Genomic DNA, 25,887 nt, shown 5'->3' with positions numbered 1-25,887 from the left:
TGGCATGCCGGACGTCAACCTTGTGACGCGGTGTGGCACCAGATCTTCCTCTGCTGGATGAGGCTCAGTCACCGGTTCGCCATATTCGGCAGGTATGTGAGCCTCCCATGCTCGCTGTGCGGCTTCGTTCGCTTCAACTGGTCCAGGTATGCTTCGAGTGGCATGTTGGTGTGCTCGTTGATCAAGCTGACAACGTGGATTGCGGTTCGGGGTGGAGTTGGGGGAGGCAGCGCCATTGAGTTACGGATGAGCTAAGAGGTCTGCAAGGGTTGGCGACGGAAGGTCTGCGCCTCCTTGAGTGTGCAGCCCTGCGATTGCTTCTGCTGCCATGATCGATTGCTGTCAGTTCTCTGTGTAGATGTTGCGCCGTGGTGAAGACTAGGGATCGTACGCTGTTTGTCATGGTCAAACTAGAGCGACATAACCCTCTTTACGCTCGCAGTCAGGCTTCGCCCCTGCTGTCGGTTCAACAAACAGTCGCTGCACGGTCATCTTGTGCCAACGATACGTTCAGTAAGCTCCAGTGTATCTAGCCTGGTCACTGATCAACACCATCTGTAGGTACAAAGCGTCGCTCTCATCCAGGGGATGAATTGTCGAAAGCGGCGTACCGTAGGCTGGATCAACCAGCGAATACCAAGGGTTGCCATGCCGCGATGATGGCGTCCGACATGTTGCTGTGCGCTTTGAAATGTGCGTTGAAATGGTGTTGTGAGAAGCCGAGGATGTAGACAAAGCCGGGTGTTCGGGGTGGGTCGGTTGTTGACGACTGTGCAGGCATTACGTTGCAGTTAGTCGTAGGGTAGGAAGTGCGTGAGTACGGCGGCCACATATTGCTCCTACACCACAACGTATGACCTGTGTATGCTGCTCGTAGTGCTCACAGCCCGTTTGACCGGTTAGAGATCATTTTGCAAACTAAGATCTGTGCCCACAGAAGCAGCGGCAAACAGTCCTCGCCTCACGTCGGAGCTTCTCATATGTCTCCGCGCCAGCGCCAAACGCACCACTCGTACGGCGTGTCTTCGTCCCATTCTTCGTGAAGCGACTCCCGTCCTTCCTGCATACACCCCAGCCCTGCAAGCTCAAGGCGTTCCCACAGATCACGAATATGATCCAAATATCCGATGCGTAAAGGATAGCACATGATGAACCTCGCCTTCGGCGAACGCTCAAGCCGCGCAGTCACCGCTTTAGTCAGAAGCTCAGGATGCTCTTCGCTGTAAACAGTATCTGCTGCTAACACAACACGGAACTTCCAAGGCTTCCACTCTCCGCTTGCATCGGCAGTGAGTTGACTTTCGTGCTCCGGTACGAAGAATGTAAGTAGATCCGGTCGTGCCCAGTCCAGCATACCGCATGCTGCCGAGCCGCCGTAGCCTCTGATAACAGCTCGGTTGAGCTCGATGTTGGCTTTGATATTCGGCAGTATCGGTTCGAGATCCGTCAAAGTGACCCAGACCCTCCAAATGGCAGCCGCACTCAGGCCGACAAGCCCCGTCCCTGCTCCCAATTCGAGGACCGAGCCTAGGCCTGCAATGGCCCCGGTACCCGCGAAGTCGGGAGTGGGCAGGCGGTGCAAGGTGTTAGCCAGCACTTCCGAAGAGCCCCAGGTGGCGAGTGCTAAGTTATCGGCCTGCAGGTTTGATGGATCTGAGATGTGGATGGTGATCGTGTCACCCGTCGTGTTGAGCTTCACATTGAAGCTCAGACGCTTGCGGGTGCTCATGCCTTTTCAAATGCAACTACAATGCGATGATAGTAAGAATATGAGATGCACCAATGCTGCCAAAAAATTTCTTGAAGCTCGAAGGAGAAGGACAACATATGGCGAGCGAGTGGTCAACTTCTCTCGGCGGCCTGGACAAGACTTGATCCTTCTTTATAGCCTTACGGTCTTAGGGCGTTCAGCGAAGTTATTGTTCTCTTCTTGCACGGCCATGAGCAACTCGTCCTCCGCCCTACGTACAGAAATTGACCAGACAAGCTCCGTGTGTTCGTTCGGACAGCTAATGCTGGACGTGCAGACTGCCGGAGTTCGCTTGGCCAACGCTCTTTAGACAATGGTATATTTCTCTCGAACGTCGTCGTTGGACAAAACACGGTGATTTTCTGATCTCGTTTCAAGGCGATCACATTTGACTAAGCGAAAGCGCTAATGCACGCCATACCAAGGCTCGCGGCGCAAGTGGGGCGCTTCAGATCGTGTCGACGATCGTCTCGCTCGTTGCCATGCGCTTTATTATTGACTGTCAACACTCCACAATGGTGCTCTCAAGAAAAGAAGGGTTAAGAGAACACAGGATACGGCTCGGAGCCGTAGGGTCAAGTCTGGCGAGACGAGGCTGGGTAGGCCAGAGCTTGGAAGCTTGCTACCTCCTCCCAGCATGCAGGCTTGTACGGCAGGTTTAACCCGGGCTCACTGCTATCTCCTCTCGCTCTGCATGCGCATCTCATCACTGCTGCGCGACCACTTAGTCTGCGTTCTCGGAGACCACACTTTACTGAACAGCTTACAGCGCATCCTGCACCTTCACCTTCCATCTCATCTCCAGCCACCCCACATTATGGCCCGCGCAGCTGCAGTGCGACGACGAGCTTTGCTGAGTCTGATCGCATTGCCAGCAGCACTGAGGATTGTCAGCGCGCAGACAGTCTACTACTTCTCTGGCGCAGTTTCGGTCATCTCGCAGCAGACCGGCTCGCCTGCAGTTCCGGCTGTGTGTCCAGCAGGCTACCCTATACAATGCAACAACATCAACCCAAACTAGTAGGACTCCACCAGGCTCGTTATAGCAATGGCAACACACTGACGAGTCCATCGCAGCTGCTGCCCCTCAAACAACGTCTGCTCAAACAACAACAACTACGTCGCCTGCTGTCCGAACGGCGTCCAATGCTCCGGCGCAATAGGCGGCGCGAACGGCTACGCACCGCTCTCCACAACACAATACTACACCACATACGTGCAGCCGACGACAGTCTACACCCAGCCCCAAGCGACAACAGTCTATGGTGCTGGTGTGGTGACAGTGCAACAAGCGACGACGGTGTATCCGGCGGTTACGACGCCGCAGACGACGACTCAGATATACTATGGGCAGTACTGCGCGACGTATACCGAGGTTGGGGTCAATGTGCCGACGACGGCGAGAGGGGATTGCGGAACTGTGTTGATCGTGGCGCCGTCGGAGGGAGCTCGGAGTGCCGTGAGCTGGTTAGGGATGGGTGTGTTTGTTGTTCTGCTGCACATGTTTGGTGCTTTGGTTCTGCCGCGAAGATTGTTATGATACCCATTTACTTTTGATGAGTTACGATGTATATACGCACAACGAACCTCGTGGGCTCCCTACATTCGAATCGGACTGTTGAGTTTTTGCTTTGGTACCTTATATACTAGTTTTGGAGCATTCCTACTGCTTGCTCTAGGCACGGATGACGTACGGCGACGTGCCCGCCTTCGCAACCCTGCAACACTTCCAACCACCGACTTCCGACTTCCGTCGAACGGATGAATTAGTGCGACAAAGGTACGGAGTTCGACTTTCTGAAGAACGGCCTTGGGGCAGTAGGCTGCACGGTGGCGCATGCTGCGGCTCATCGCTTCAGCAGTAACCAGGCTGGACGAGGCTATGCCTCCCCTGATCACCTCCTTTCTCGATCGTTCAAACCACTCCAATACCCCATAAAAGGTCAAGACGACATCAAGGATTGATTTATAATTGAAAGGTGTTTCAAGACATGCCTGAGCCACTTTCCGTTGCGACTGCTATAGTCGGCCTGATCAATGGCGGCATAGCAATGGTCAAGCTCCTTAACGGCTTCATCTCCTCAGTTAAGCATGCCCCCAGGCTCGCTAGTGCAACAGCAACTGAGTTGGCAGTGTCACCGGTATCCTGAAAGGGCTTCAAAAGTACCTCGACGGCACAGCCCGGGTGTCAACCGATAGACTATCGTGCATCACTGTAGAGCAGGTGACAGCTACACTGACCGGCTGCCTATTAACCTTCTCCGACCCGGACGTGGTTGTTCGGTCTTTGAGGGTTGATATACTTCGTGCATGGGATCGCGCTAAATGGCTTATGGAAGAGAGTCACGTTGAGAAGATCGTACAGAGACTGCAAAACCACAAGCTTAGTCTGGCACTCATGCTTAGCATTCTGCAATGGTAAGGATCCAGCACTGTTCAGATTACCAATCGATAAGCTGTGATCTTAAAGCGCAACGCTGAGCGAAGCAGAGCGGAACACGGATCGCTTATGTGACAACGTCGACAGATTGCTGCGCGCCAACCGGAGGCTTTCCATGCGATTGCGAAACATGGAGCATTTGTACCTAATGCACAACTCGTCCACAAAGGTAACGGCGCCCACGCCCGACACTGGAGGAGATCCTGGCGACGCGTCTGATACGCCAGCGATCGCTACAGTCCGGAGGCTGAGCGACCAGGACACGTCCATTGTTGCAGTGTTACTTGAGCCAGCTGTCAATGACGAAGAAGACCAAAGACTCGATCTACCCACCATGTCTACATTTGAAGAGCAAGTTCACAAGTCTTGCGTCTACCGCCACGTTGAGACAGATGCTTACGAACCATGAGCGGAGCACGGAGTACACTTGCTTTCTCGATCAGTTCGTCGCTGACCCTCGGCGAAATCTCCAGTATCTCTCTCTACGCCATACCGATTTACGCAGCAGAGATATCAAATCTGGAGATGTACCGCTTTGTGATAGAACCGAGATCCACCGCTCAAGAATATGAAGAGCAGCAGACGGCAAGAACTAACAGGTTGCCTCTAGCGAAGCGCAGCTCATCGCCTTGGTTTCAACGATACTATTGGAGAACGTCCTCCTAAGGGCAATCATCCCCCGGTGCCCCATGGTGTTGGACATACTGCCGAGGGTAGGGTCTTCGGTATACCGCTCGAGACGTTCACCGCAACATACGCTCAAGCTTTCCTTTTCACTCCCGACCTCCCCATCATCATCACCAAATGTGGCTCTTTCTTGAAGCAGAAAGGCCAAGAAGAAGTAGGTTTGTTCGAGACTGCAAGCTGTCCCGAACGTCTCCAGGGATTGCGATCGAAATTTGAGTCTCCGCCAAAGTACGGCAAGAATGTAGATTGGAAGGCGTATTGCATCAAGGATGCTGCGAACCTGCTGTCACTATACCTCACCGAGTTGCCAGAGCCGGTTGTTCCATGGAGTATGTACGAGCAATTTCGCCTTCCCATGCGTCAATGAAGAGATTTCAGGCTCCCGTTACCTCACGCAGAATTGAGCGAGGAGTACGCGGACCAGATATTGAGTCTGCCGGGGCCCAATAGGAGGGTACTGCTGTACCTGCTTGGTCTTATGGCCTTGCTCGCGTTCAAGCACGAGCGAAACGGCTTAACAGCTGCTAAGCAGGTTTCATTGTTTCAACCTGGACTGCTGAGCCATCCGGCAGACAGGCTAGACGCGGAAGAAGTTGCACTCAATCGGAATACGCTTGTGTACCTGATTGAGCGGCGTGGTGGCATTATCGGTGTGATCATAGGACGCTTGATGTACATAGCTTGAAGTATGTCTTGTCGTTTCTCACCTCAGTGGCAGACTGCGTCAGTCTCCCCGTCCGCATCTCTATCACCACAACCAGAAAGATCCAACTATTTACACTAGGAACTATCTGTTCCACTGCACTATCATCGCTTCAGTCGTGACCGACCCCGCTCACGCATCAGTCTTCATATTTTTAATCATCTCCGCCGCCTTATCCTTCCAATCGTCCCTCCACCGACTAAGTGGTGGGACAGGCTGCTTCTTCCGGTCCACCAGTTCCCTCGCGCCATACAACATCCGCTTACTATCCAGCTCCCAGTTCACATCATTATCTGGACAAATGATGTAGAACTGGCCCTCTCCCATCTCCTCGTACAGCGTCTCAGCGACTTGCTCCGCCGTCCACGCTCCAGCAGGCTTCTCCTTCGTGCCACCTCCGCCCGTGAGACCTGTAAAAGTCCAGCCCGGAACGAGCAGGTGGACGGAGGTTTTGGGTGATGTTTTGTAAAGGTCGAAGGATAGGCCTTCGGTGATGGTTTTCACGGCGGATTTGGAGGCGTTGTAGGCCGGGTTGCCAGGTGGGTTCGTGATGCCTTGTTTCGACCCGGTGACTATGATGGCTTTCTGCTGGCTATTGTTGTTGGTGAAGTGGGGGTAGAAGGTGTTGATGCCGTTTATCACACCGAAGAAGTCTTGTTCGTACATTAGTATAGACGGTGACGAGCTGCTGCCTTTCCAATCCAAGCGTCTACTTACTGACATCAAAGATCTTGTGGAAGTAAGCATTGTCGGTCCAGTCACTGTTCAGTCCAATGCCTGCATTCAAGTGCAAGAAGTCGAGCTTCCTGCCGCCCTTCTCAACCTCTGACTTTAGGTTGGACCAGTCGGAGATGGAGGCAACGTCCATTGAGTGAGACTCCACGCTGCCCTTGCCATCTTTCAAAGACGATTTTGCCTCGTCGAGTTTAGAGGTATTATTGTCGACCAGTATCACGTTCATTGAGTGGGATGCGCATAGTTTCGCAACGGCCAGTCCTACGCCGGACGCCGCACCTGTGATGAGCGCATTCGCGCCTTGACGGAAGACTGCTGTGGGAGATGACATCTTGTTTTTTAAGATGCTGAGAAGAATACAATTGTTCGAGAGAAGAAGTGAGAAGAACGAAGCTGGATGATATTGATACTCACTTCTACACAAGTGAAGCTTTAGCATGACGTCTGCAGCGACGATCATACCATCAATAGGCCTGGAACAATTCGAGCAATACATCGTGCTTCCTGTAAATGTCATATGACTGCGAGTGGTCGAGCGAAGGTATTCGATGTCAAGTATGGAAAATTGCGCGCATGGATGCGAATACATGGCGAACATAGAACTCATATCGAACGGTGATCGGGACTGATGTCCGTTGCCATGTCGACCGCCTCGGTAAACAATGCCGCGTCGACCCTTCAACTTCATGAACCTGAGACATTGGTTGCGCCATGCTTTCTATAAGTCCATTGCTATAGATCCGTCATCATACAGCATCTACATGCAGTCACGAATGAAAGCAATATGGACACTAACGCTACACAAACGCAGCAGAGACCAAGCTATCAGCGCAACGCATCCTCAAAGCCCAACCTTCTCCGATCCCTCGTCGCTTCGAAGTCAAGACCATCGTCTCCAGAGCCTGCTAAGCGTAGAGCAGCAGTGAGAACAAAGTCAGTGCCGTTGCTGCCGCCGGATCATCCACATGCTGCTAAGAGCAGACCGCTGGGCGAACTGCAGAACAACGTGCAGTCTCCATCGTCGTCGCTGTCTAAGAGTGGGCGACGAGGTGTCACAGCTAATAAAGCTAGCAAGGAGGTTGAGGGTGTGAAGGTGGCTACGAAGACTCGAGATGGGCCAGATGCAGTGATGAAGTCCAAGTCTTCAACCAACCTCGCAGCTGTATTCGCCAAACTAAATCGCTCAAGCAAGGACTTGTCAGCAACAATCAAAAAGGACAAAGAGAATACTACGCCACCGGCTACCTCGAGCGGACAGGCGGAGACGCCGATATGGTCGCAGCTTGCTTCGAGCAGCAAGCCGCTCTCGAGGCCAAGTACCAGAGACAGCAAGTCATCTAGCAACATTGCCGAAGAGATCGAGAAGTATACACCACGCGAGTACTCCCCGTCGAAGCAGCGAAATTTTGCTGGGACACTCGAGCAGCCATCACTCAGACCTAGTCTCCAAGCTCGACCGCAGAGCGCTTACGTACCGGGATCGGAAAGCTTGGTGGGAGCCATCACTCGCAGGGTTAGCGGGAGCCGACTAAGCACCGAAGGCAGAAGATCAGAAGACTCGGCCAGCCGAACGAGCAAAGACAGTAGACGGAGAGTCTCTGGTGAGCGGCCGGTCTTGCTTAAGCGCAGTAGCACTGAGCGGAAAGCCAGCGGCAGCAGCGCGGAGCAGGTGCTGGGAGTTAATACACTCAGTGTAGCTAAGCGAGGAGGTCGGGTGATGGCTGCTGTAGCTGCACTGCAAGGCAAGGGTAAGACCGACAATGCACCTGCGAAGCCGGAGATCGAGCTAGACCCAAAGGTCGTGGATCAGGCTTTCGAAGCAGTGCTTGACTCTCGTAACATACCAGAGCCGATGCGGCAGAAGATGCGGTCTTTGACCTTGCGTGTCAAGGCGGACTTTGTAAGGCAGGACAAGGGATCGAACATGGTCAGCAACAGTCCGAACGGGACAGTAAATGCCACTCACCCAGACGCCCAGCCAACATCGACGGCCCCAGAGGCTTCGCCGACAGACGCGCAATTGGATGCAGATTACCAAAAGTCGACCAAGCGATCTCGGCCACGCAGCCGAACCTTCACCTTCTCGAAAAGCGACAAACATGCGTCCACCTCGCCCTCGAAGAAGCAGCGCTCGCAGAGCAGAAGCCGACCAGTATCTGTCCACGTCGCGAATGACGCGAACACCATCACGTCGTCAACGAGCGCAACGACACCCATTTCGCCTTTCGGCTCGCTAGGTCGAAGATCGGCCGCTCCCGCCATCCCAGCGGACTATATAGCTTACCTTCGCAAGCATACTGATCCGACAGTCGTCGAAGTAGGCCGGTTACACAAGCTTCGGATTCTACTTCGTAACGAGACGGTCGCTTGGGTTGACAGCTTCCTTGCTCAAGGCGGTATGTCCGAGATCGTGCAATTGCTGCACCGCCTTATGGGCCTTGAGTGGCGAGAGGAGCATGAGGATCAGCTCTTGCACGAGACGCTGCTGTGTCTCAAAGGCCTCTGCACGACTGAGCGAGCAATGGCTGAGTTGGCTGTGGTGGCGGACGAGCTGTTTCCGGCACTGCTGGGGATGTTGTTCGACGATGAGAAGAAAGGTCCGGCGGAGTACGCGACTCGGACTGTGATCATCAATGTGTTGTGTGGGTTCTTTCAAGCCACTGTTTAGATTTGGCTGTATTGCTAACCGTGAAGCAGTCAACTTCCTCGCCACGGCCACCAGCTCCTCTGCCGCAACCCTTACAGAACGAGCCCACCGCATCCGGTCGTACCTTGGCGAGACTACCAAGTCTGAGGACGAGAAGCCGGTGGACTTCGTCCTGACTATGCACACACCTCGCCCTTACCGCCTTTGGAGCCGCGAGGTCGCCATGGTGACCAAGGAAGTCTTCTGGATCTTCCTGCACAACCTTAACGTCGTACCACGCCCAAAGGCATCCGACGACACCACTACCAACGATCCGGCTCGCGCTGAAGTTCTAGCAGCGACCTACACCCACCGCCACTTCCCGGGCTCTCGGCCACCCGTCCCCGCCGCACCGTACATAGGCGGCGTAGAATGGGACGCAACGACCTACCTAACCGCACACCTAGACCTGCTCAACGGCGTCCTAGCCTCCCTTCCGACTGCCACAGCTCGTAACAATCTCCGCGCGGAGCTGAAAGCCAGCGGGTTCGAAAAAGTTATGGGCGCCACGCTGCGGACTTGCAAGGAGAAATTCTACTCCGGCGTGCATGATGGCTTGCGAGCATGGGTTGCGGCGGCGACGGAGGATGAGTGGGAGACAAGGTTTGTGAGGGAGGGCCCGGATTTGGAGGAGAGGGCGAGGAGTGTGAGTCCGAAGAAGAGTCCAAGAAAGAAGGAGGAGGGGGCCCCCAGGTTAGAGGAGGTGAAGGTGGAGGCGTTGCCGAAATTGGAGTTGGGGTTCGAGGGTGAGCGGAAAGAGGGTGGTGATGATTCTGGATGGCTTGAATGAGCGTTATGAAGTAATGGTGATGTTTTATTGCCTCGAAGGTGTGTGGCATTCGCAACGGTTTGCTGCTTCGCCGATAAGCGTAATTTGATCCGAACTCTCTGTGGCTGTCATGTGCTGTGCAGATCTCGTCCTTCGTTTGCGCCGCGTCATACCGCTGGGAAGCAATATTGGCCTCCTTCCTCTTCCCGAGTTTTGGAGAGAAAGAGTATCGCCGTCCTGAACCGCTCAGGCGCTGCCAGTTCTACATCAGCCCACCAACATAGCGATGTCGATCGGCTGTGATGTTGCCCATAGCCAAATGTGCTTCCGCTGCCCGATTAAGAACCTCGCATGACTTGACTGCAACCCTTCGAGGCTTCACTCCAGCCCGGGACCCACAATCCTTCGCGCCCCTCTTATACAAGCCGAAAGAGCTGGTCGTCCTTACCAGCCGTCTCATGAGCACGCACAGCCTCACCGAACATGACTCCATCGACGTACGCTAGTCTGATGAATTTGTAGGTGTCTTCTCCGCCATTTGATCGAAGAATTACAGGCCATTGAGACCCGTACAGGACAGTCACGATGTCGCCATCTTTCAAGGTTCTAGGACCAAGGCCTGGACGGCCGTCCTGCGTGACGAAAAAATGGCGGTTTATGCAGGCCCTTAATAACATTTCGTAGCTGTGAGCAGCCATGAGAGTCTGCCGTGAAGCGTCAGGGGCCAGTCCTCTTAGGTCTGGGGGTACCTCCCCTGTGGAGAAAATGAAATCCCTGAAAGCCACAATATGGTCTGCGGCTTTGCCTCTTTCCATTACTTGACCATAAAGGTCTCCTCCAGCGAAAAGTGTCATGGCAAGTCTCGAGGCTAAGGAATGTGCATGGGCATCAGTGACATCAACCCTTGAATCAGCCTCTCCCATCATCTCCTCGCATTGCTTTATGAAGGTCAGTACGTTATCTGCTCTCCGGAAAAAGCCCCACTCGAATGTCGTGGTGTGAGCGGCAATCCGTCCAATGACCAGGCCAGAAACGTTGAGCACACTAAGATTGGCGTTTCCATCGTCGTATAGCCTTACCGGCCTTTGACCTGCAGCATCGAAGGACAAGATGAATCGCAAAGGATCCTTTGCGTCATTCCACTTTCGATGCCAAGCTGGTACCCATGATGGGAGATCCAGCGTCCTATCCATGCCGTGCATACCTCGGGGAGTGCCATAGATATATCTAAGGACCTCCAGGCTGTTCCACTCGCGAATCCACAAGGCAGTAACATCTCTGAACACGGCATCGAGCGGTCGCCGATAGTCAGGGAGAAGCTCCTGGGAAAGCCGCTGGACCCGGCCTAGCTTCTGGTACAGGCCGAGTACACCGTACACATGGTCCCTTGGCTCGGCAGTCTCAAATGATCGGAACTCGGCCATCAAAGCATACAGCGTTGGTGGCGGGAACGGCGAACTCGTTCCATGCGGGCCGCGGCTACGGTCAGAGTATGTCCAGAGTATAAAAGCGTATTGAATGCCATCCATGTTCTCATGATTGAGGAAAGGGAGCGTCAATTGTTTGTAATCCAGCCAAGCTGCTGCTCGTACGACGTGTAACAGATCCATCTCAATGTTGCCGCACCAGCAAGTACATCGTGGTGGTAAACATGCTTCCTGCATACACTGTACTGGCTGTTAGTTAGTTCACTTCAACCAGTGATGGTGATTCTTCATACCCATAAACGACTGAACCACGGGAGACCGAGGTATTTTAGTAATGGCTCGTGGTCGAAAGCTAGGTTACCCCTTTTCTCGGCATAGCGATACAGCCGCAAGACTTCATCGATAAGCATGCTCATGAAGTTCTCGAAGCCGTCCGTCTCCTGCCGAGCGTTCTCGTAGACCGCCAGGATAGAGTCCTTTGCCGCGGCCGCAAAACCCTCGTCCTCACCCAGCCAGATCAGCCCGTGCGTCGTCCGGCTGTATATCTCCGCCATGAGCTGGACCTGCTGCGCTCGCTCCAAGAAGTCCTGCTGGTTAATGCACACAGCATCGATCCATAGCAAGCGGTCTTGTTGTGGCAGCCGAAACCGCCTGAGAACGCGTTCCGTGCTGGCAGGCACCTCAAGCTCGCAGCCATCGACGTATATCCTTCCCCGCAACTTAGGGTCGCCCCAGACGTATGAGATTGTTTCATATCCTGGGAGCTGCTGGTTTATCAGAGAAATGTGTCGTAATGTGCCGCAAACAGGTTTCGATCTGTCTTCAGAAGCTTTTACGAGCAGCACACGAACATCTTGCTGGTCAGTATTCAACTTCTTATACACCCAAGCCGCTTCACGATGTCTGTTGATCCGTAGCTTGTCGAGGACCCTGCGGACGCCATTGAGGTGGTCCATGGGAAGCATTCCACGGAGCCCGCAAGTCGTACGGAGTAGACAGCCTCATACATCTACAACTGCATCTTGGTTGGATCCAGAGGTAGTCGCTTCATATACCAACTTGCCTTGAGGAGATCGAGGGCAATGTGGACGCCCGCATGGCGTGCAATGATGGGAACATTATCGTCAGGCTGTGCATGCTGCCTCAAGCCATAGGCTCAAAGGTAGACGCCCGTTCAAGCCACAACCGCCGCATCTCATGGCTGTCTGCATGCGGGCTTAGGATGTACCACACCATGCTTAAGGACGTTGAAGCCGCTCCGCATCGCCAGCTTTGCGCTCGTCCTCCGATGACTCTAACCTCGAAGAACTACCAGACCAAAAATAGAACAGGTACTTCACAGACTGTACCTAGATGAAGATGGTGCAACACCCTGCACACATCCGATCTCTGTCTGTTTTGTGTTGAGATCGGAGGTGTCAGAGACCGGACGGGAGGAGACGTTCTATAGTCCTACGTGCCTCGTCGACGGAAGACCAGCTCCGACCACGTGACAGCTGTTTCTCGCCGAGCGGATCTCATCCGAACATCTTCCGGCCGGAGTCCGTGCTTCAAGGAGCTTCAATGCAAGCCAGCAAAAAGCTGTCGTACAAGCCTCCATTACCACAGCACACTCTTTCCCACTCATTGACCGCTTCCACCCCATCCAAACCACCAAGATGGGCTGGTACGACTACCTCTCCGACCTCACCTCCTCTCTCACCCTCGTCGGCACCGCCCACGCCGACGCTAGCACCACCCCGGGAGGACACGAAGGCCCCAGCAACCCTACGGGTGAGGACTCCGATGCCAAAGACACGAGCGATGGCGGGATGGGAACCGCGCAGCACCGTGGCGCCACGACGCAGGGTGGCGCGAGTCTGAGCTCGCCGGCGGCGGGGACGGATGAGGAAAGCGGCAGTGAGAAGGAGGCGAATGAGGCTGATGCGGAGAAGCAGCAGGCGAAGCAGGGAGAGAGTGCTCCGGGCCATAAGCCGGGGGATGGTGGCGACGCGAGTGGACAGGTTGGGGCAAAGAGTAGTGGGCCGCATGGGGGTCCTACTAAGGCAGCGGACGACGATGAGGAGGAGGAGGCGGATGAGGATGAGGAGGAAGAGGAGGATGAGCCCGTGGATCCGAAGGTTAAGCTTGAGGAGGGTGAGTTTGTTCTGTCTACGATGTGCTGCCACTGGTGGATGTGCCCAGCCTCAATGGGCCTCTGCATCATCTTGTTATTTGCTTTGCGTACCTGAACAATGTTCACTAACGTGACCACAGACTGCATGCGATCGCAGAAGTGTGCGCCGCTCAAGCACCACTACGATGAGTGCGCGGAGCGTGTCACCGAGCAACACGAGCAGCACGGCAAGGCCCACGAGGACTGCGTTGAGGAGTGTGAGTGAACCATCTCGATTCGAAGTACCGCAGAGTTACACTATCGCTGACGCTATCACCCCAGTCTTCCATCTCATGCACTGCGCCAGCCAATGCGCCGCTCCGAAACTGTTCAAGCAACTGAAGTAGATCGCCGCACGAGCCTCGCAACTGAACGACCAACGCATGCAGCAGACAGTCATATGAACCATGGCTGCATGCTGCTGCGCCAAAGGCTCGAATGTCAAACCCACCTCATCCGCCTGTATAGCATTCTCGATCAAGGATGTACCATCTTCTGCAGCCCTTGGACTCAGTATCGCCCGCAGACTATGTAGCTTAATATAGAATGCCGACATCTTCGGACTTCAAATTGTTTGTCACTGCCCGTGACGGCTGATCATCGTCGTTTGGTACCATCCATGAGGAACGAGCGGCGAGCGCCAAGCCATATCCCATGCATGTTCGGCTGTGCCTGCCCGATGCGTAAGGAACCATCTGTGACGTCGGAACGCTCGGAAGGGTCATAGCTCCCTGTGTATCTCAATGCTGCAGATAAATGAACATATCACTCGAGTTCTGCAACTGCGAACAGAATACACCAGTCACCAACATGTCGACAGTCATGCTTAGAACCAGCGCTCTCCGTGCGGCAGCGCGCACTTCCCTCACCTCCGCCGTTAAGCCTGCGGCAGCATGCTTTAGCAGCTCCGCCATCAAGAACAAGGCCACTTTGCCAGACTTGCCTTGTAAGAGAAACAATACAGCATCACCGAACCCCCGATCGGCTAACTGGAGGTATGTATAGATGACTACGGCGCGCTCGAACCAGCCATCAGTGGCCAAATCATGGAACTGCACCACAGCAAACACCACCAAACCTACGTAAACAACTACAACGTCGCCGTGGAGAAGATGTCCTCCGCCATCTCCTCCTCCGACATCCCCACCCAAATCGCCACGCAAGCCGCCATAAACTTCAACGGCGGCGGTAACCTCAACCACACCCTCTTCTGGGAGAACCTGGCGCCGAAGAACCAAGGCGGCGGCGAGCCACCGTCAGGCAGTCTCGCTTCGAGCATCGACAGCACGTTCGGTGGACTTGAGGAGTTCAAGACGCAGTTCAATACTGCGCTGGCGGGCATCCAGGGAAGTGGGTGGTGCTGGTTGGTGCAGGATAATGCTACAGGACAGTTGGGGATCAAGACATATGCGAATCAGGATCCCGTGGTGGGACAATTTAGGCCCATTCTAGGGGTGGATGCGTGGGAGCATGCATATTATCTACAGTATGAGAATCGCAAGGCGGAGTACTTCAAGGCCATTTGGGATGTTATTAATTGGAAGGCGGCGGAGAAGAGGATGAAGTAGGGGTGGACTGAGTCCATGCAAGGGAGCCGAGAAGAGACGAGATGAAATCAGCAGGGCTGGCAAAGCTGGCTTTAGCAGAGCCGCAGATGCTGAGGCTGCCGCAGCAGATATTCTCAGGAGTGGGACGGAAGTTGTACATCAGAGGCGCAAGGCTAAAGTCACGACATGTATTGCGTACAATATGAGAATACATCAGAGCGCAACCTAATGAATAAATCTTACATCGTACAGGTATCCCGGCAGCGGACGGTTCAACACTGGACGTAGCCAACATTCGCGCCGACCGCCTTCCCGAACACTTGCCCTTTGCCTGGGTACATCGAGGTGATAGCAAGGAATGCAATTAAAGAGGTCAGTCATTCACAATGCAGGCGCACCGCAGTGTAGTTCTGCAAGTGGGCGACCATCTTATTCAGAGTTTTCATGAGACACCCTTGAAAGCATGACAAGGATACCATCAAGGCCAGCCTATACCTGCCGCGGGGCCTCGGATCTGCGCCTCACATGAGTGCATGTAGTGCTTTCGAAATGCAGGACTTAGCGCATCGAAGACCATTCTTTCACAACATCATAGCGTGCCGGATCGACAGCTACACTCGAAGCATCTGCAAAGTAGCGCTCACACGCAGACTCCGCAGTCTATGCAAAAGCTTATGAGGTGCTTAACACCCCTGATCCTGCGCAGTAGGCCGCAGCAAGTGGCTGCGCTTACTGGCGGCTTTGGCGTGACGATGCAGGCCAGATTGAACGGAGTTTACCGGCCTCTACGACGTCAAGGGCGTGTACTGTGAGGTCAACACTCTCGAGGGGCACGATCGTACTTGAACAGTGCTCGGTATCCGTGGGAAGCGGAGAACATGTGCACGATGCGCACAACAATGCTCAACCACGTAATTGTTGGACGGCGGCTCCGGGCGCCTCACCGTCATATGCTCGACGAGGTCAGAGTCAATGCGGTCGTCCGTCCCATTGAATGGAGGGGGCGTGTGCCTTCGTGAGAACACACCCGGTCCGTTGTCATACATCCCGCTTAAAGCGTGCGATGCAGCGTCTCGGCCGGCAAGGGTGTACTTTTGGCTAGCTGGGTAGGGACAAGAGACTGAAGCTTCGTGTGCTGGCGCAGGATCGAAGCTACTGCTTGATTGGGCTGAAGCTCCAGCCAAGCCACTGCGAACCGGTGAAAAGTGGGGGTTCACGTGACCAGATGAGGCTCGGCTTGAGAGGCGGCCTCAATCAAGTTGCTGCACGAAGGGCGAGGGCACCTATCACAGCCCCTCGCTGCCTCGTTCCTTTCATGCCTGCACTCAACCTTTGCATTGTCTCAGTAGCTGCGCATCGATACGCCCGTTAAGGGCCGTCGATTGAGCAAGCGCTTGGTGTAGTACTGCGGCAGACACATATTAGACCACAGTGTATATGATCTGCTTTGCAATCGCTTGCCGACTGTCCAACACGCAGTAATTCGTTTGAGGAGACGAAGCTCAAGAGCCCCATGGCCACGCTCAACGCTACGCAGATACTGTGCCGGCAGAAGACCTTTTGGGTGGCCAATTACACCACCAGTCAAGCAGACCAAGCACGAACATGGCTCCCATGGTGTCTCTACATCATCGCCGCGCTAATGATATACGTCGCTTATGCCAGCAATACGGCTCTCGAAGCCTCACGTACCGGCGCTCGAGGCCGTCGATGCTGCAGTCCAACCCTGACCTACACCATCCTTGCTTTGACCGCAATGGTCGTAACCGTCGTCGTCATGGCGACTTTCACCTTGGCCCAGCAGCACCGCTTTTACTGCGAATGGAAGCCCGTCTGGGCCAATTACAAGGGCGGCTGGGTGGGTGTCGCCTTCTTCGTGGCTTATCCCGCAGTCGTCGCCGTCCTGAGCTGCGTTTCAATGCTTATCAACTGTTCACTGGCTGGCTGCTCAAGGAGAGCAAAACTCCTCACAGTCCCGTGGGGCATGTGGGGACTCATACCAGTTGGCTTAGTGTGTGCCGCCTACGCCGCTGCCACCATGGCCGTGCTAATGCTGCTCGTCTTGCCTTGCATCGGGCCTGCAGCAGTAGCCCGTTGGGCGAAAGGATGGTGGAATCGGTGTAAGGAACGGTGGCAGCGAGGCCGAGAGCGACGTTCAGACCGCGCCTTACGTCGCCAGCGACCAGCACGACCACAACGGCCACGTGGGGGGAGGAGATGGCTGCGGTCTCGCGACCTGGAGGCTGGTAGAAATGCTGGTGCTCCGGGAGAAGCCCGGGCAGCAGCTCCGGCCGAAGCTGACGTTGAGCTTCAAGAGCGCAACGACGACGAGCTCCCGGGATATCACAATGCCGTGGAAAGGCAAGAAGGCCAAGCCGCGGTCCAGGTGCAAAGACCTGAGAGGGTGCTCAGTGGGCTGTTCCCACATGTGAAGGACACGGCTGCGCCGCCACCTTATGCACCTTAGCTACAATACTGAGGTGATGCACAATGATGAGCCAATGATATTCGACGGGTTGAGTCTTCAGATCTAGTGTAGCATATGCTGTAAGCTTGAGTCCAATCAATTCCCACGGAGTTGGTGTTTTTGGGCCATAATTGCGTCTGGTCCCTGTGGGGAGCTGTCATAGAGACCAACTGCCGTTCGAAGCCTTCTGTGTTCCCGTACCAATGAGTTCGCTCCGTCGCCTTCCTTCCAGCGTGGAGTACAATATAGTCGCCTACATCCAAGCAAAGATCAACTCCAATGAAGGCGTCCTCCGGGTCGAACATGCTGGATCGGGCGCCCGCGACACTCGAAGCAGATGTGACCACCGAGATCGATGAGGCTAAGTTGTTATTGCGAGCTATCGTTGCGGGCCATGAGAACGCTGCAAGGCAAGTACCTCTGCGCAATGTCCCACCTTCAGATGAATCTCGTTATCTCGACGCTGCTGTCATTCCTGCCGGCTTGCTTTGATCGACCTGCACCGAATCGTCGTAACAGATAGATGCAGCCATCCACGGCCTCGCGACAGCATGGCGGCGCTTGTATGAATGTACGGCCGCGCAGTGAGCGACTTTGAGGTTGTTGGGCTGATCATAGTCCATAGCGACGTGGGGATCACAAGTGCGGATCGCCGATCTTACGACTTCGTTGAAGAACTGCCAGTGTCTGTAGAGTGGCTCTGCTCAGTTTCGGAGCTGGATTGTTCCTTCTTCTCGCCTTCTTTGTCGCGCTGTTTCCGTGACGGTCCGGTAATGTTCTTCGGTGAAGGCTCCCTGCAATTCCCTGCAGCGTGCCGTCAATTGGGATAAGCTCGTCGTTGCCATTGGGACAGAGTTTGCTTACCACAATACTCATGCAGTCTGTATTCGATTGCCACGATGTTCGGAGCGCTGTTGGTGAGACACTCGTCAGCACCTCTGTCAGCGCGACGGATCCGATATGCATGCGTACCATCTGACATGCGTTTCTTGATAACGAACGCCTGGCAGTCCGTCAGCTGACGACCGGAACGGCTACTCTTCCAAGAAGCCGTACACCATGCGCGGACAGTAAAGCGTAGATGGCCGCATTTGTATTCCACCTGAAAGGTGAGTGCCACTGTCAGCTTAGCAATTTCGCAACGCAAAAGGGACATGGTAGATGACCTGTGTGTAGTCGCACATGTTTTCTAGAGAGTGCTTGATGGGTCGCCAGCCGTTCTCGTTGTGTGCAACGTACCCGATGAAGGGAACTCGTACGTCTTGGGAGAAATCAATCCGGAGAGTGGATTCCTAAAAACGGGTCCTTCTGATAGCCTAGTGTGGCTCGAGTGAGTTGGCTGAGTACGGTATCGCCACTTGTTTCGGAAGCTTCCTCCTCGTTCTTCGAGAGGCTCCTCCAGACCAAAGATGTCGAAGCGTCGCGCAAAGCCTGAGCTTGAGTGCTTGAAAAGGCAAACTGTGTTTGATGGCATGAGTGGAAGAGGAAGGTCGTTACCAGGTCTGCCGCAGGTCGCACAACCGGTTCGAGATGACCCTGCAGACGGCTAGAAGAGTGTGGCTCTGTGGCACAGGTCTCGGTAGATCGCTGCATGGCAGCCATGTGGTTACTAACCAGGCCACTGAAGATGAGAGAGCCCGGCTACCAGAACCGAGGCGAAATCTCTGTACATCATTTCTCCGATGGCGAACTGTAAGATAAGCGAATCCTTGACCGTGATGAGAAAAGATGAAAGTCACGGAGCGTCCAGTAGGCTGCTGTAGGAATGTTTGACCGGTGACTGGCCGGTATGGGAGGGGTGGATTCAGAGAATTATGTGACGAATGAGAAGAAAGAGATGGTGAAGCGAGCTTGCCATTCGCTTGCTGTAACTCTGGCGGTCCGTGTTCGTCGGGCTGGATCGGTCCTGCTCGTTAAGCTGATGATCCTGATCCCGCGGACGTCAGAAGATGCACAGGCATCGCGAGGCCAACAAGGGTGGTCAAGGCTTGACGAATGTCACGAAGCTGGCATCCAAGCACCACTGCCGTCCCCCATCACTCGCGAACTTCGCTTGCTTGATGAGCTTCTTTGCTGGAGTTTATACGAGATACTGTACTCTATACGACCAACGAAGTAGGTGCGCCTCCCAAGGCGCGTCTACAATATGTCCGACGGTTGTGGGGCGGCAGAGTCCAAAGGGATCATCTTGCGGAGCCGGTTCCGGAACCGTGAGCCCGGGTGCATTTGTCGAATCACGGAGCTCCGCCAGGCCCAGTGGCGTGCGTAGTCGCTCCGCCCAGTATTCATCGTGCATGAGCCTCGGGTCACGAGCCGAGCTGGAAGCGAGGAGGTACAACAGCACTGTCTCTGAAGCCGTCAATATCGTGCGTTGCTTAGGAAGTCAGGCGGCTTGGCGTACAACTGCTCCGCAGCGAACAGTAGTAATATGCGCGCCTACGCCACTATGCCCAGGCCAAAGCATCCGGCAGGATGCGGATACGGATGCTTCCACAGACACCATTCAGTTGATGGCTCAACGTCGGCCTGGTCTGTGCTGCGAGCGCTGTTGGACTTTTGTGACCGATGCGGCCTTCTCGAAACTTCGTTGGTAAGGCGCAGACTGCTCGCAGCATAACAAGACTCGGACCATTCTGTGTTATCGCTAGTGTCATTGATTTGACGGAGTTATGTGGCCCAGTCGTCCATGCAATCTGCACCTATTACACTCATCAGCGCATGAGCTTAGTGACATGAACGGCAAGAACAGTGAGAAAGCAGCATCGAGAAATAGCAGAACATGAAGCAAGTGACATGATTTTGACCGCTGAACCCTCCAGCTTCATACCCAACCTCTCAGTGAGCGAAACCCTACCCAAGGCTTCACACGCTTGCAGGCGGATGAAGCATGCTCTACAGTCCTGCAGGACGAGCCAAATCTACTTTAAAGCAATCCTATACCATCCTCGAGAGACGAGTACCAAGGCATGGACAGCCACCATATAGTCCTCGACCATCTAGAAGTCGTCCGCACTCTCCTCTGGATCCAACCATCCCCGGCACATCTCCACCGCCCTGGACCACTTCCGAAACATCTTCGCCGACTCCTCAGGTCCAATATCGGGCGTGAAGATAGTCCGGTCTTTCTGATTAATCGCCTTCAATTCATCAAACTCCTTCCAGATGTCGACCGCAAAACCAGCCGCAATCGCCGCGCCTAGTGCCGTCGTCTCCCTCATCGCCGGTCGATCCACGGGTATGCCGATGATGTTCGCTTGCGTTTGCATACACAGGTTGGAGTTCGACATCCCGCCGTCAACGGCAAGCTGATGCAGTTTGTGGCCTGAGTCCTTCTCCATAGCGTCTAGGATGGCTTTCGTTTGGAAGCAGACAGCCTCGAGCGTAGCGCGAGCGATATGGCCGCGTTGGGTATGTTGCGTGATACCGAAGATGGTTCCCTTAGCGTCGTCGATCCAGTATGGTGCAAAGAGGCCGGAGAATGCGGTGACGAAGACGCAGCCGCCGTTGTCTTCCACGGTGGCGGCCAGTTCGGATATCTTGTGAGAGTGGGTGATGAAGCCCATGTTGTTCATCATGACTGCGACAATGTTAACGCAAAGACATGAAATGTTGTACGGAGGAGGAGCTTACATTTGACGCCCGAGCCGGCGACCGCTATTGAGCCTTCTAATGCATATACGGGCTTGCGGTGCCGGCCAAAGTCATAGGCAATAGTCGCCAGTAAGCCGTGACTCGAGATAACAGGCTCTTCGCCTACGTTATACAGTAAGAAGCATCCAGTGCCGTAAGTGTTCTTCGCTGAGCCCGGCGTGAAGCCTTGCTGTCCGACCAGAGCCGCAGACTGGTCGCCGAGACAACCCGCAATCTTCATGCCCGTTAGAGGACCTGATACAATCTTGCCGTAAGCGTCTGCATCCGAGCTTGGCACTATGCGTGGAAGGTGTAGCTTGGTCTTGTCCAGCCCGAAGAAGTCTAATAGCTTGTCATCGTACTTCACTGTGTGTAAGTTTGTGAACATGGTCCGGCTTGCGTTAGTCGAATCCGTGACGAAATAGTCCCTATTCTTGCCGTTGAGGTTGTAAAGGAGCCAGGCGTCAACGGTGCCAAAAGCTAGCTTGCCTGCTTCGTACGCTTCTTTCACTGCCGGCACGTGTTGTAACAGCCATACCAGCTTCACCGAAGACGGATAGGTCGAGAGCGGCAGACCAGTCAAGTATGTCAAGTCCAGACCCATATCCTTCTCCTTCTGCTTCAGGTCTCGCACGAGACCCTTCGTTCGAGTATCTGGCCACGCGATAGTATTGTACAAAGGCTCGCCTGTTTCGACATTCCATACGCACGTGGTCTCTCGCTGATTAGTCAAACCCACCGCCTTGATGTCCTCGATGTCATGTCCCATTGCTTGAAATGTCGCTACTGCTTTCTTCACGCACACTTCAACGCTCGCGATAAGCTCTTTCGGATCGTGCTCATGCCAGCCTGATTGCGGATAATGCTGCTTGAATTCATGCTGATGGCTTGCGACAGGTTGCCCTGTGCCGTCAAAGATGATGAACCTCGTACTAGTCGTGCCCTGATCTATGCTCCCGATGAAGAATTGCGCCAGAACGTTCTCCTTCGAGGTGGTGAATCGAGGCAAGCCGGGCCTGGAAGGCTTTATGACCCCGTTCGCTTGTGGCTGTCCGTCTACCTTTGGCGGGTATTCTGCATGTTGCTCGGCTCGTAACGTCGAAGAGCCTGCGCTCTTCATAACACTGGCCGTGTCATGCTCCGCTGGCACGGTTGGTACTGGAACGTCGTCCTTTGCAGCACCCACACGGCCGGCGTCCTGAGATGGGATATTGTTATCGGTGGCCTTGGACATCACCCTCCCACCCGATACGTATCTCTATACCAACTATGCGGTAGCAATGGGCCTGAATGCGAACGCAATATCTTTCCACGCGTTTCACTAGAAGTTGTGTGCCAGATTTAAGGATGTTAAGAGTCAATGTGGAATGGTATGATGTACTAGGAGGAAGAGTAATCTACCTTATCATTGTTCACAGCAATGGAATCGCACAATACGTCTAGCACTCACGGTTCCATAGATCGGCCTTCACCTGACGTTGCTGGTAAGGTTCGGAAGGACTGCTGGTTTTGCAAAGTGCCCCACTGAGGCGGGGCATTCACTTCAGACACCGTCGGCGACTTGAAGATCATTGCAGAGGCCGATGCTATGCTTTGGGTCGATGGTACGTAGCGCGATAAGTGATCAGACAGTATCACAGCTCACGTGTCTTTGCTGAACATATAGGATGTACGTAGACAGATGCAAACAAAGCAAGAGGGAAAGCCGATATCGTAACCACGTTGCGAGAGGGGAGATAAAGTGGGGGCGGAATTCCAGCACGGACGACATCGTCTTGACGGTCCTCGGTCCGCCGGCATATATCCTGAAGTCCACATTGCCACTGTAGCCGTATCTGTCGATATATCTCAGAGCTTTCAGGTCTGATACGAAGCGCGACATGCTTTGTGTTCACAGGGGTATTTGCAGGGCAACATATGCGCAGTCATGCTAGGTACGATCGTTGATGAAGACGGCGAGTTCTTGGAAGTGTAACATCTATTTACCCGAGCTGAGGGTTTACTCGAAATGAAGCCGACTAAGATGGAGTTGAGCAGGCAACGCTTGAGCAGGGGCTTCATATCATATGCTTATTCTACAACCCAACAGAAGTACTCAACCCGTCCGTCAAGTTCGCAAGAATATTGGATCCACCTGCCACGGCCTCGAAAGCATCCTTATACGAGTTGCTGCAAGCAAGTCAGCATTCAACGCCTTTTCGAGATATATCAACTTGTGGACATACGCAGTTATGGTCAAGCCTTCCGGAACATTCTGCGGATTCGCCAAGAACAGCTCAAAGACCATATTCCCAAGCGATTGTAGCGTAATAGGTGCAGCACTCGGCCTCCACCCCAGCTCAAATGGCAGCTTCTCCTGCTCAAATAGACTACGAACGTAGTCGATTTGCGCCATGCCTGACGCCGGGTCGCTCATGCTCTGGATGTACAAGGCGGTTTCGCCATAGCTGAAGATGGCTTCACGAGTGCCGTATGTGAACGTTGGGTTGATAGTCATAGAGTCGTTGACGCGCGCATACTTCGCTCGGGATGCGGTTGGAACATCCGTCGTCGTCTTCCCGTCGTAGAAATTCAGAACTTGCTGCCAGTTGTCGTTATAGAAGCTGTAGTCGTTGCCGAAGTAGGCGTCCTGACGGCTAAGGCTGGCGTCATGCTCAATGGGGAAGTTGTGCATGTCCAGGTCATTGAGATCGAATGCTCCAGCGAAGGGATCAGGAGAAGACAGGAGGCCGGCTCCTGAAATTGCGACTGTGAAGTCGGCACCCATGTTCATGCCTGCCGCGAGACCTTCGATCAAGTGGGGAAGAGTCATATTCTTGCCATCATGATGTATGAAGCCATGGTTGGCGAGAGCGTTTAGACCCGGGCAGGGAGATCGGACTGCACGCCATTAGTATTTGCAGAAGGTGGTCCGCTTGTTGATCTAGCATCTCACCATCACCGGTTCCTGGAGGATGAAAATCGGTCCATCGAGGGTCGTCGGCTGGGGCTGGGCCAAGACCGCTTAGAAGAGATCCAATGTCTAGCTGTCCATTGACTGCGTTTGCGAGGAGTGCGTACGCAAGGGTTGTAAGAGAGGAGCGCATTTTGGTCTGGTGAATTCGATGCTTGCACACAATGCAAAGACTCTCAAGAGCGACGGGCTGGACATACTGCCACTTTAGTAGTATATAATCTCCGTCCGGCAATCGCGATTGGTGTCAGCAAAGACGGCCTTCGCAGATGGAGTAGGTTCTACAGTCGCAAAGGCTCGAAAGCAGCGCTTCAAATGATTGGCTCGAACATGAACATCAATACCAGAAGAGGATTGATCGACCGGAATCAAGTGTCAGCGTGTAGATCACTCGACTACTGCGCAGGTCAAAGTTCGCAGAGCGTGCAGGAGGCCGAGGCAGTTATGTTGGCACTGCATGTTACACTGTACGTCCTCAAAGCCGACATACGCTGTCGGCTGGCAGGAAGGTAGGTCAACAAGTGGTGCGTACGTGCGCGCTTCGAACGACTCCGTGTTGTCATAATTCATAACTACGAAGCTTTGTAGTTCCCAGGTTTCTCCGATGGAAGGTTTGAGTGATGGAAATGAGAGATGGCCGGCAGAACGCCGGCTTTGTCGTCTTAACCTGTGCTGCTCTTCCGCGCCACTATGCTTCGCAACTCTTTCGGAACGTTCCTCCATTCAGCGAATCCGTCGATAGAAGTGTTGAACCGCTGTTCAGAGACCAAAATGTCGCTCGCCGAGGTACTCCGTCTGCCTGTAGCATTGAGGCGTGCAACTTTGACAAAAGCTTTTATTCCTCAACCCATACTTGCAAGCAGAGCCTATACTCCAACATTTCAACATTTGCAGCGGAGACATGGCACGACAGACGCTGCACCGCACACCACATCAAGCTCCGTCAACCACACCGAAGTCTCTCACTTCAACGCGTTGGCGTCGTCATGGTGGGATCCGCAGGGTTCAAGCCGCCTCCTCCATCTGATGAACCCGCTTCGGCATCGCTTCATTCGCCGCTGTCTCGCGTACGACGACCGTGACGAGGCGCAGAAGCTGCGCTATTTAGATATAGGCTGCGGTGGAGGCATCTTCGCGGAGTCGGCGGCGAGACTGTCGACCACGAGATCCGTGACGGCAATCGACCCCACACCCGAAGTCATTGCGGTCGCTAAGCGACATCAACGGACAGATCCGTCACTGCTCGAAGCTGGTCGGCTGACGTACCTCAACACCGCCATTGAGGACCTGCCAAACCACGACGACGGTCGCTACGACATCATCACCCTCTTCGAGGTAATTGAGCACATCCAGCGCCCTTCACCCTTCCTTCAGTCCTGCATCTCCCATCTCAAGCCTGGCGGATGGTTGATAGGGTCTACTATTGCTCGTACGCCTGTCTCCTGGTTCACCACGAAGCTGGTCGCGGAAGATCTGCTACGTATCGTCCCAAGAGGTACGCACAATTGGAACCAGTACATCCAGCCGCAAGAGATGAGGGATTGGGCGCGAATGCAACCGGAGCTGAGTACCTCAGATGGCATTGATTGGCAGGTCATGGGCGTTGTGTATGTGCCTGGTGTAGGGTGGAGGCAGGTGAAGGGCAGTGAAGCTTGGGGCAACTACTTCTTTGGCGTGAGGAAGAGGTGGGATGCTGAGTGACTGAAGAGCAAGACCTCTCCCAATACCACAGGTCAAGTCTGCTGGTGATCGAAGGGTCAAACGACGATCGCTGAGTTGTATGATATGACCGCGCAAGAAGCATCGAAGCAAGCAATACCTGCTCACGTCGGCAGAATGACGGCACGCAAATACAAGAACAATCCAATCGAAGCACCCTCGTCTGACACACACACACACACACACACACACACACACACACACACACACACACACACA

The 25,887-nt window shown here is 54.2% G+C and overlaps 14 protein-coding genes across 14 annotated transcripts; 8 read left to right on the top strand and 6 right to left on the bottom strand.

Annotated features, from left to right (window-relative positions):
• Window positions 1-685: 685 nt before the first annotated feature.
• On the bottom strand, window positions 686-2,085 carry BAUCODRAFT_32563 (uncharacterized protein). Its single transcript, XM_007676323.1, has one exon. It carries the CDS (start codon window positions 1,727-1,729, stop codon window positions 977-979), a length of 753 nt encoding a protein of 250 aa, XP_007674513.1. The 5' UTR covers window positions 1,730-2,085; the 3' UTR covers window positions 686-976.
• Window positions 2,086-2,315: 230 nt separating this feature from the next.
• On the top strand, window positions 2,316-3,363 carry BAUCODRAFT_138247 (uncharacterized protein). The gene is made up of 2 exons (XM_007676898.1): window positions 2,316-2,770; window positions 2,828-3,363. The coding sequence occupies exons 1-2, from the start codon at window positions 2,388-2,390 to the stop codon at window positions 3,288-3,290; spliced, it is 846 nt and encodes a 281-aa protein (XP_007675088.1). The 5' UTR covers window positions 2,316-2,387; the 3' UTR covers window positions 3,291-3,363.
• Window positions 3,364-3,817: 454 nt separating this feature from the next.
• Window positions 3,818-4,903, top strand: BAUCODRAFT_428759 (uncharacterized protein). The gene is made up of 3 exons (XM_007676897.1): window positions 3,818-3,834; window positions 3,884-4,168; window positions 4,664-4,903. The coding sequence occupies exons 2-3, from the start codon at window positions 4,083-4,085 to the stop codon at window positions 4,854-4,856; spliced, it is 279 nt and encodes a 92-aa protein (XP_007675087.1). The 5' UTR covers window positions 3,818-3,834; window positions 3,884-4,082; the 3' UTR covers window positions 4,857-4,903.
• Window positions 4,904-4,974: 71 nt separating this feature from the next.
• On the top strand, window positions 4,975-5,505 carry BAUCODRAFT_58175 (uncharacterized protein; the record flags this gene model as incomplete). Its single annotated transcript, XM_007676371.1, is given in 2 exon segments — window positions 4,975-5,236; window positions 5,249-5,505. Coding segments are annotated over 2 exon segments (519 nt in total), but the record flags the coding sequence as incomplete, so codon positions are not given.
• Window positions 5,506-5,512: 7 nt separating this feature from the next.
• BAUCODRAFT_32558 (uncharacterized protein) lies at window positions 5,513-6,885 on the bottom strand. Its single transcript, XM_007676322.1, has 2 exons — window positions 6,298-6,885; window positions 5,513-6,233 (listed from the first exon to the last, which is right to left on the bottom strand). The coding sequence occupies exons 1-2, from the start codon at window positions 6,644-6,646 to the stop codon at window positions 5,713-5,715; spliced, it is 870 nt and encodes a 289-aa protein (XP_007674512.1). The 5' UTR covers window positions 6,647-6,885; the 3' UTR covers window positions 5,513-5,712.
• A 214-nt stretch (window positions 6,886-7,099) lies between these two features.
• BAUCODRAFT_147027 (uncharacterized protein) lies at window positions 7,100-9,791 on the top strand (the record flags this gene model as incomplete). Its single annotated transcript, XM_007676896.1, has 2 exons — window positions 7,100-8,957; window positions 9,013-9,791. The coding sequence occupies 2 exons, from the start codon at window positions 7,100-7,102 to the stop codon at window positions 9,789-9,791; spliced, it is 2,637 nt and encodes an 878-aa protein (XP_007675086.1).
• Window positions 9,792-9,956: 165 nt separating this feature from the next.
• On the bottom strand, window positions 9,957-12,153 carry BAUCODRAFT_574559 (uncharacterized protein; the record flags this gene model as incomplete). The annotated part of the gene is made up of 2 exons (XM_007676895.1): window positions 9,957-11,437; window positions 11,491-12,153. The coding sequence occupies 2 exons, from the start codon at window positions 12,151-12,153 to the stop codon at window positions 10,187-10,189; spliced, it is 1,914 nt and encodes a 637-aa protein (XP_007675085.1). The 3' UTR covers window positions 9,957-10,186.
• A 341-nt stretch (window positions 12,154-12,494) lies between these two features.
• BAUCODRAFT_32556 (uncharacterized protein) lies at window positions 12,495-13,818 on the top strand (the record flags this gene model as incomplete). The annotated part of the gene is made up of 3 exons (XM_007676321.1): window positions 12,495-13,333; window positions 13,454-13,570; window positions 13,635-13,818. Coding segments are annotated over exons 1-3 (655 nt in total), but the record flags the coding sequence as incomplete, so codon positions are not given.
• Window positions 13,819-14,174: 356 nt separating this feature from the next.
• BAUCODRAFT_67250 (uncharacterized protein) lies at window positions 14,175-14,920 on the top strand (the record flags this gene model as incomplete). The annotated part of the gene is made up of 2 exons (XM_007676470.1): window positions 14,175-14,298; window positions 14,358-14,920. 2 exons carry the CDS (start codon window positions 14,175-14,177, stop codon window positions 14,918-14,920), a joined length of 687 nt encoding a protein of 228 aa, XP_007674660.1.
• A 1,233-nt stretch (window positions 14,921-16,153) lies between these two features.
• BAUCODRAFT_32548 (uncharacterized protein) lies at window positions 16,154-17,642 on the top strand. Its single transcript, XM_007676320.1, has one exon. It carries the CDS (start codon window positions 16,413-16,415, stop codon window positions 17,364-17,366), a length of 954 nt encoding a protein of 317 aa, XP_007674510.1. The 5' UTR covers window positions 16,154-16,412; the 3' UTR covers window positions 17,367-17,642.
• Window positions 17,643-18,183: 541 nt separating this feature from the next.
• BAUCODRAFT_67388 (uncharacterized protein) lies at window positions 18,184-18,550 on the bottom strand (the record flags this gene model as incomplete). The annotated part of the gene is made up of 4 exons (XM_007676480.1): window positions 18,184-18,277; window positions 18,339-18,369; window positions 18,423-18,468; window positions 18,533-18,550. 4 exons carry the CDS (start codon window positions 18,548-18,550, stop codon window positions 18,184-18,186), a joined length of 189 nt encoding a protein of 62 aa, XP_007674670.1.
• A 1,417-nt stretch (window positions 18,551-19,967) lies between these two features.
• On the bottom strand, window positions 19,968-22,440 carry BAUCODRAFT_32546 (uncharacterized protein). Its single transcript, XM_007676319.1, has 2 exons — window positions 20,997-22,440; window positions 19,968-20,943 (listed from the first exon to the last, which is right to left on the bottom strand). The coding sequence occupies exons 1-2, from the start codon at window positions 22,228-22,230 to the stop codon at window positions 20,363-20,365; spliced, it is 1,815 nt and encodes a 604-aa protein (XP_007674509.1). The 5' UTR covers window positions 22,231-22,440; the 3' UTR covers window positions 19,968-20,362.
• A 567-nt stretch (window positions 22,441-23,007) lies between these two features.
• BAUCODRAFT_428193 (uncharacterized protein) lies at window positions 23,008-24,173 on the bottom strand. Its single transcript, XM_007676894.1, has 3 exons — window positions 23,932-24,173; window positions 23,222-23,876; window positions 23,008-23,165 (listed from the first exon to the last, which is right to left on the bottom strand). The coding sequence occupies exons 1-3, from the start codon at window positions 24,080-24,082 to the stop codon at window positions 23,072-23,074; spliced, it is 900 nt and encodes a 299-aa protein (XP_007675084.1). The 5' UTR covers window positions 24,083-24,173; the 3' UTR covers window positions 23,008-23,071.
• A 547-nt stretch (window positions 24,174-24,720) lies between these two features.
• On the top strand, window positions 24,721-25,650 carry BAUCODRAFT_67139 (uncharacterized protein; the record flags this gene model as incomplete). The annotated part of the gene is made up of 1 exon (XM_007676460.1): window positions 24,721-25,650. One exon carries the CDS (start codon window positions 24,721-24,723, stop codon window positions 25,648-25,650), a length of 930 nt encoding a protein of 309 aa, XP_007674650.1.
• Between the last annotated feature and the right edge of the window lie 237 nt (window positions 25,651-25,887).

Source organism: Baudoinia panamericana (genome assembly GCF_000338955.1).
Source record: "Baudoinia panamericana UAMH 10762 unplaced genomic scaffold BAUCOscaffold_4, whole genome shotgun sequence".
NCBI classification, from domain to species: domain Eukaryota; kingdom Fungi; phylum Ascomycota; class Dothideomycetes; order Mycosphaerellales; family Teratosphaeriaceae; genus Baudoinia; species Baudoinia panamericana.
The sequence above is the reverse complement of the archived record's forward strand: the minus strand, read 5'-3'. Positions and strand labels throughout refer to the sequence as shown.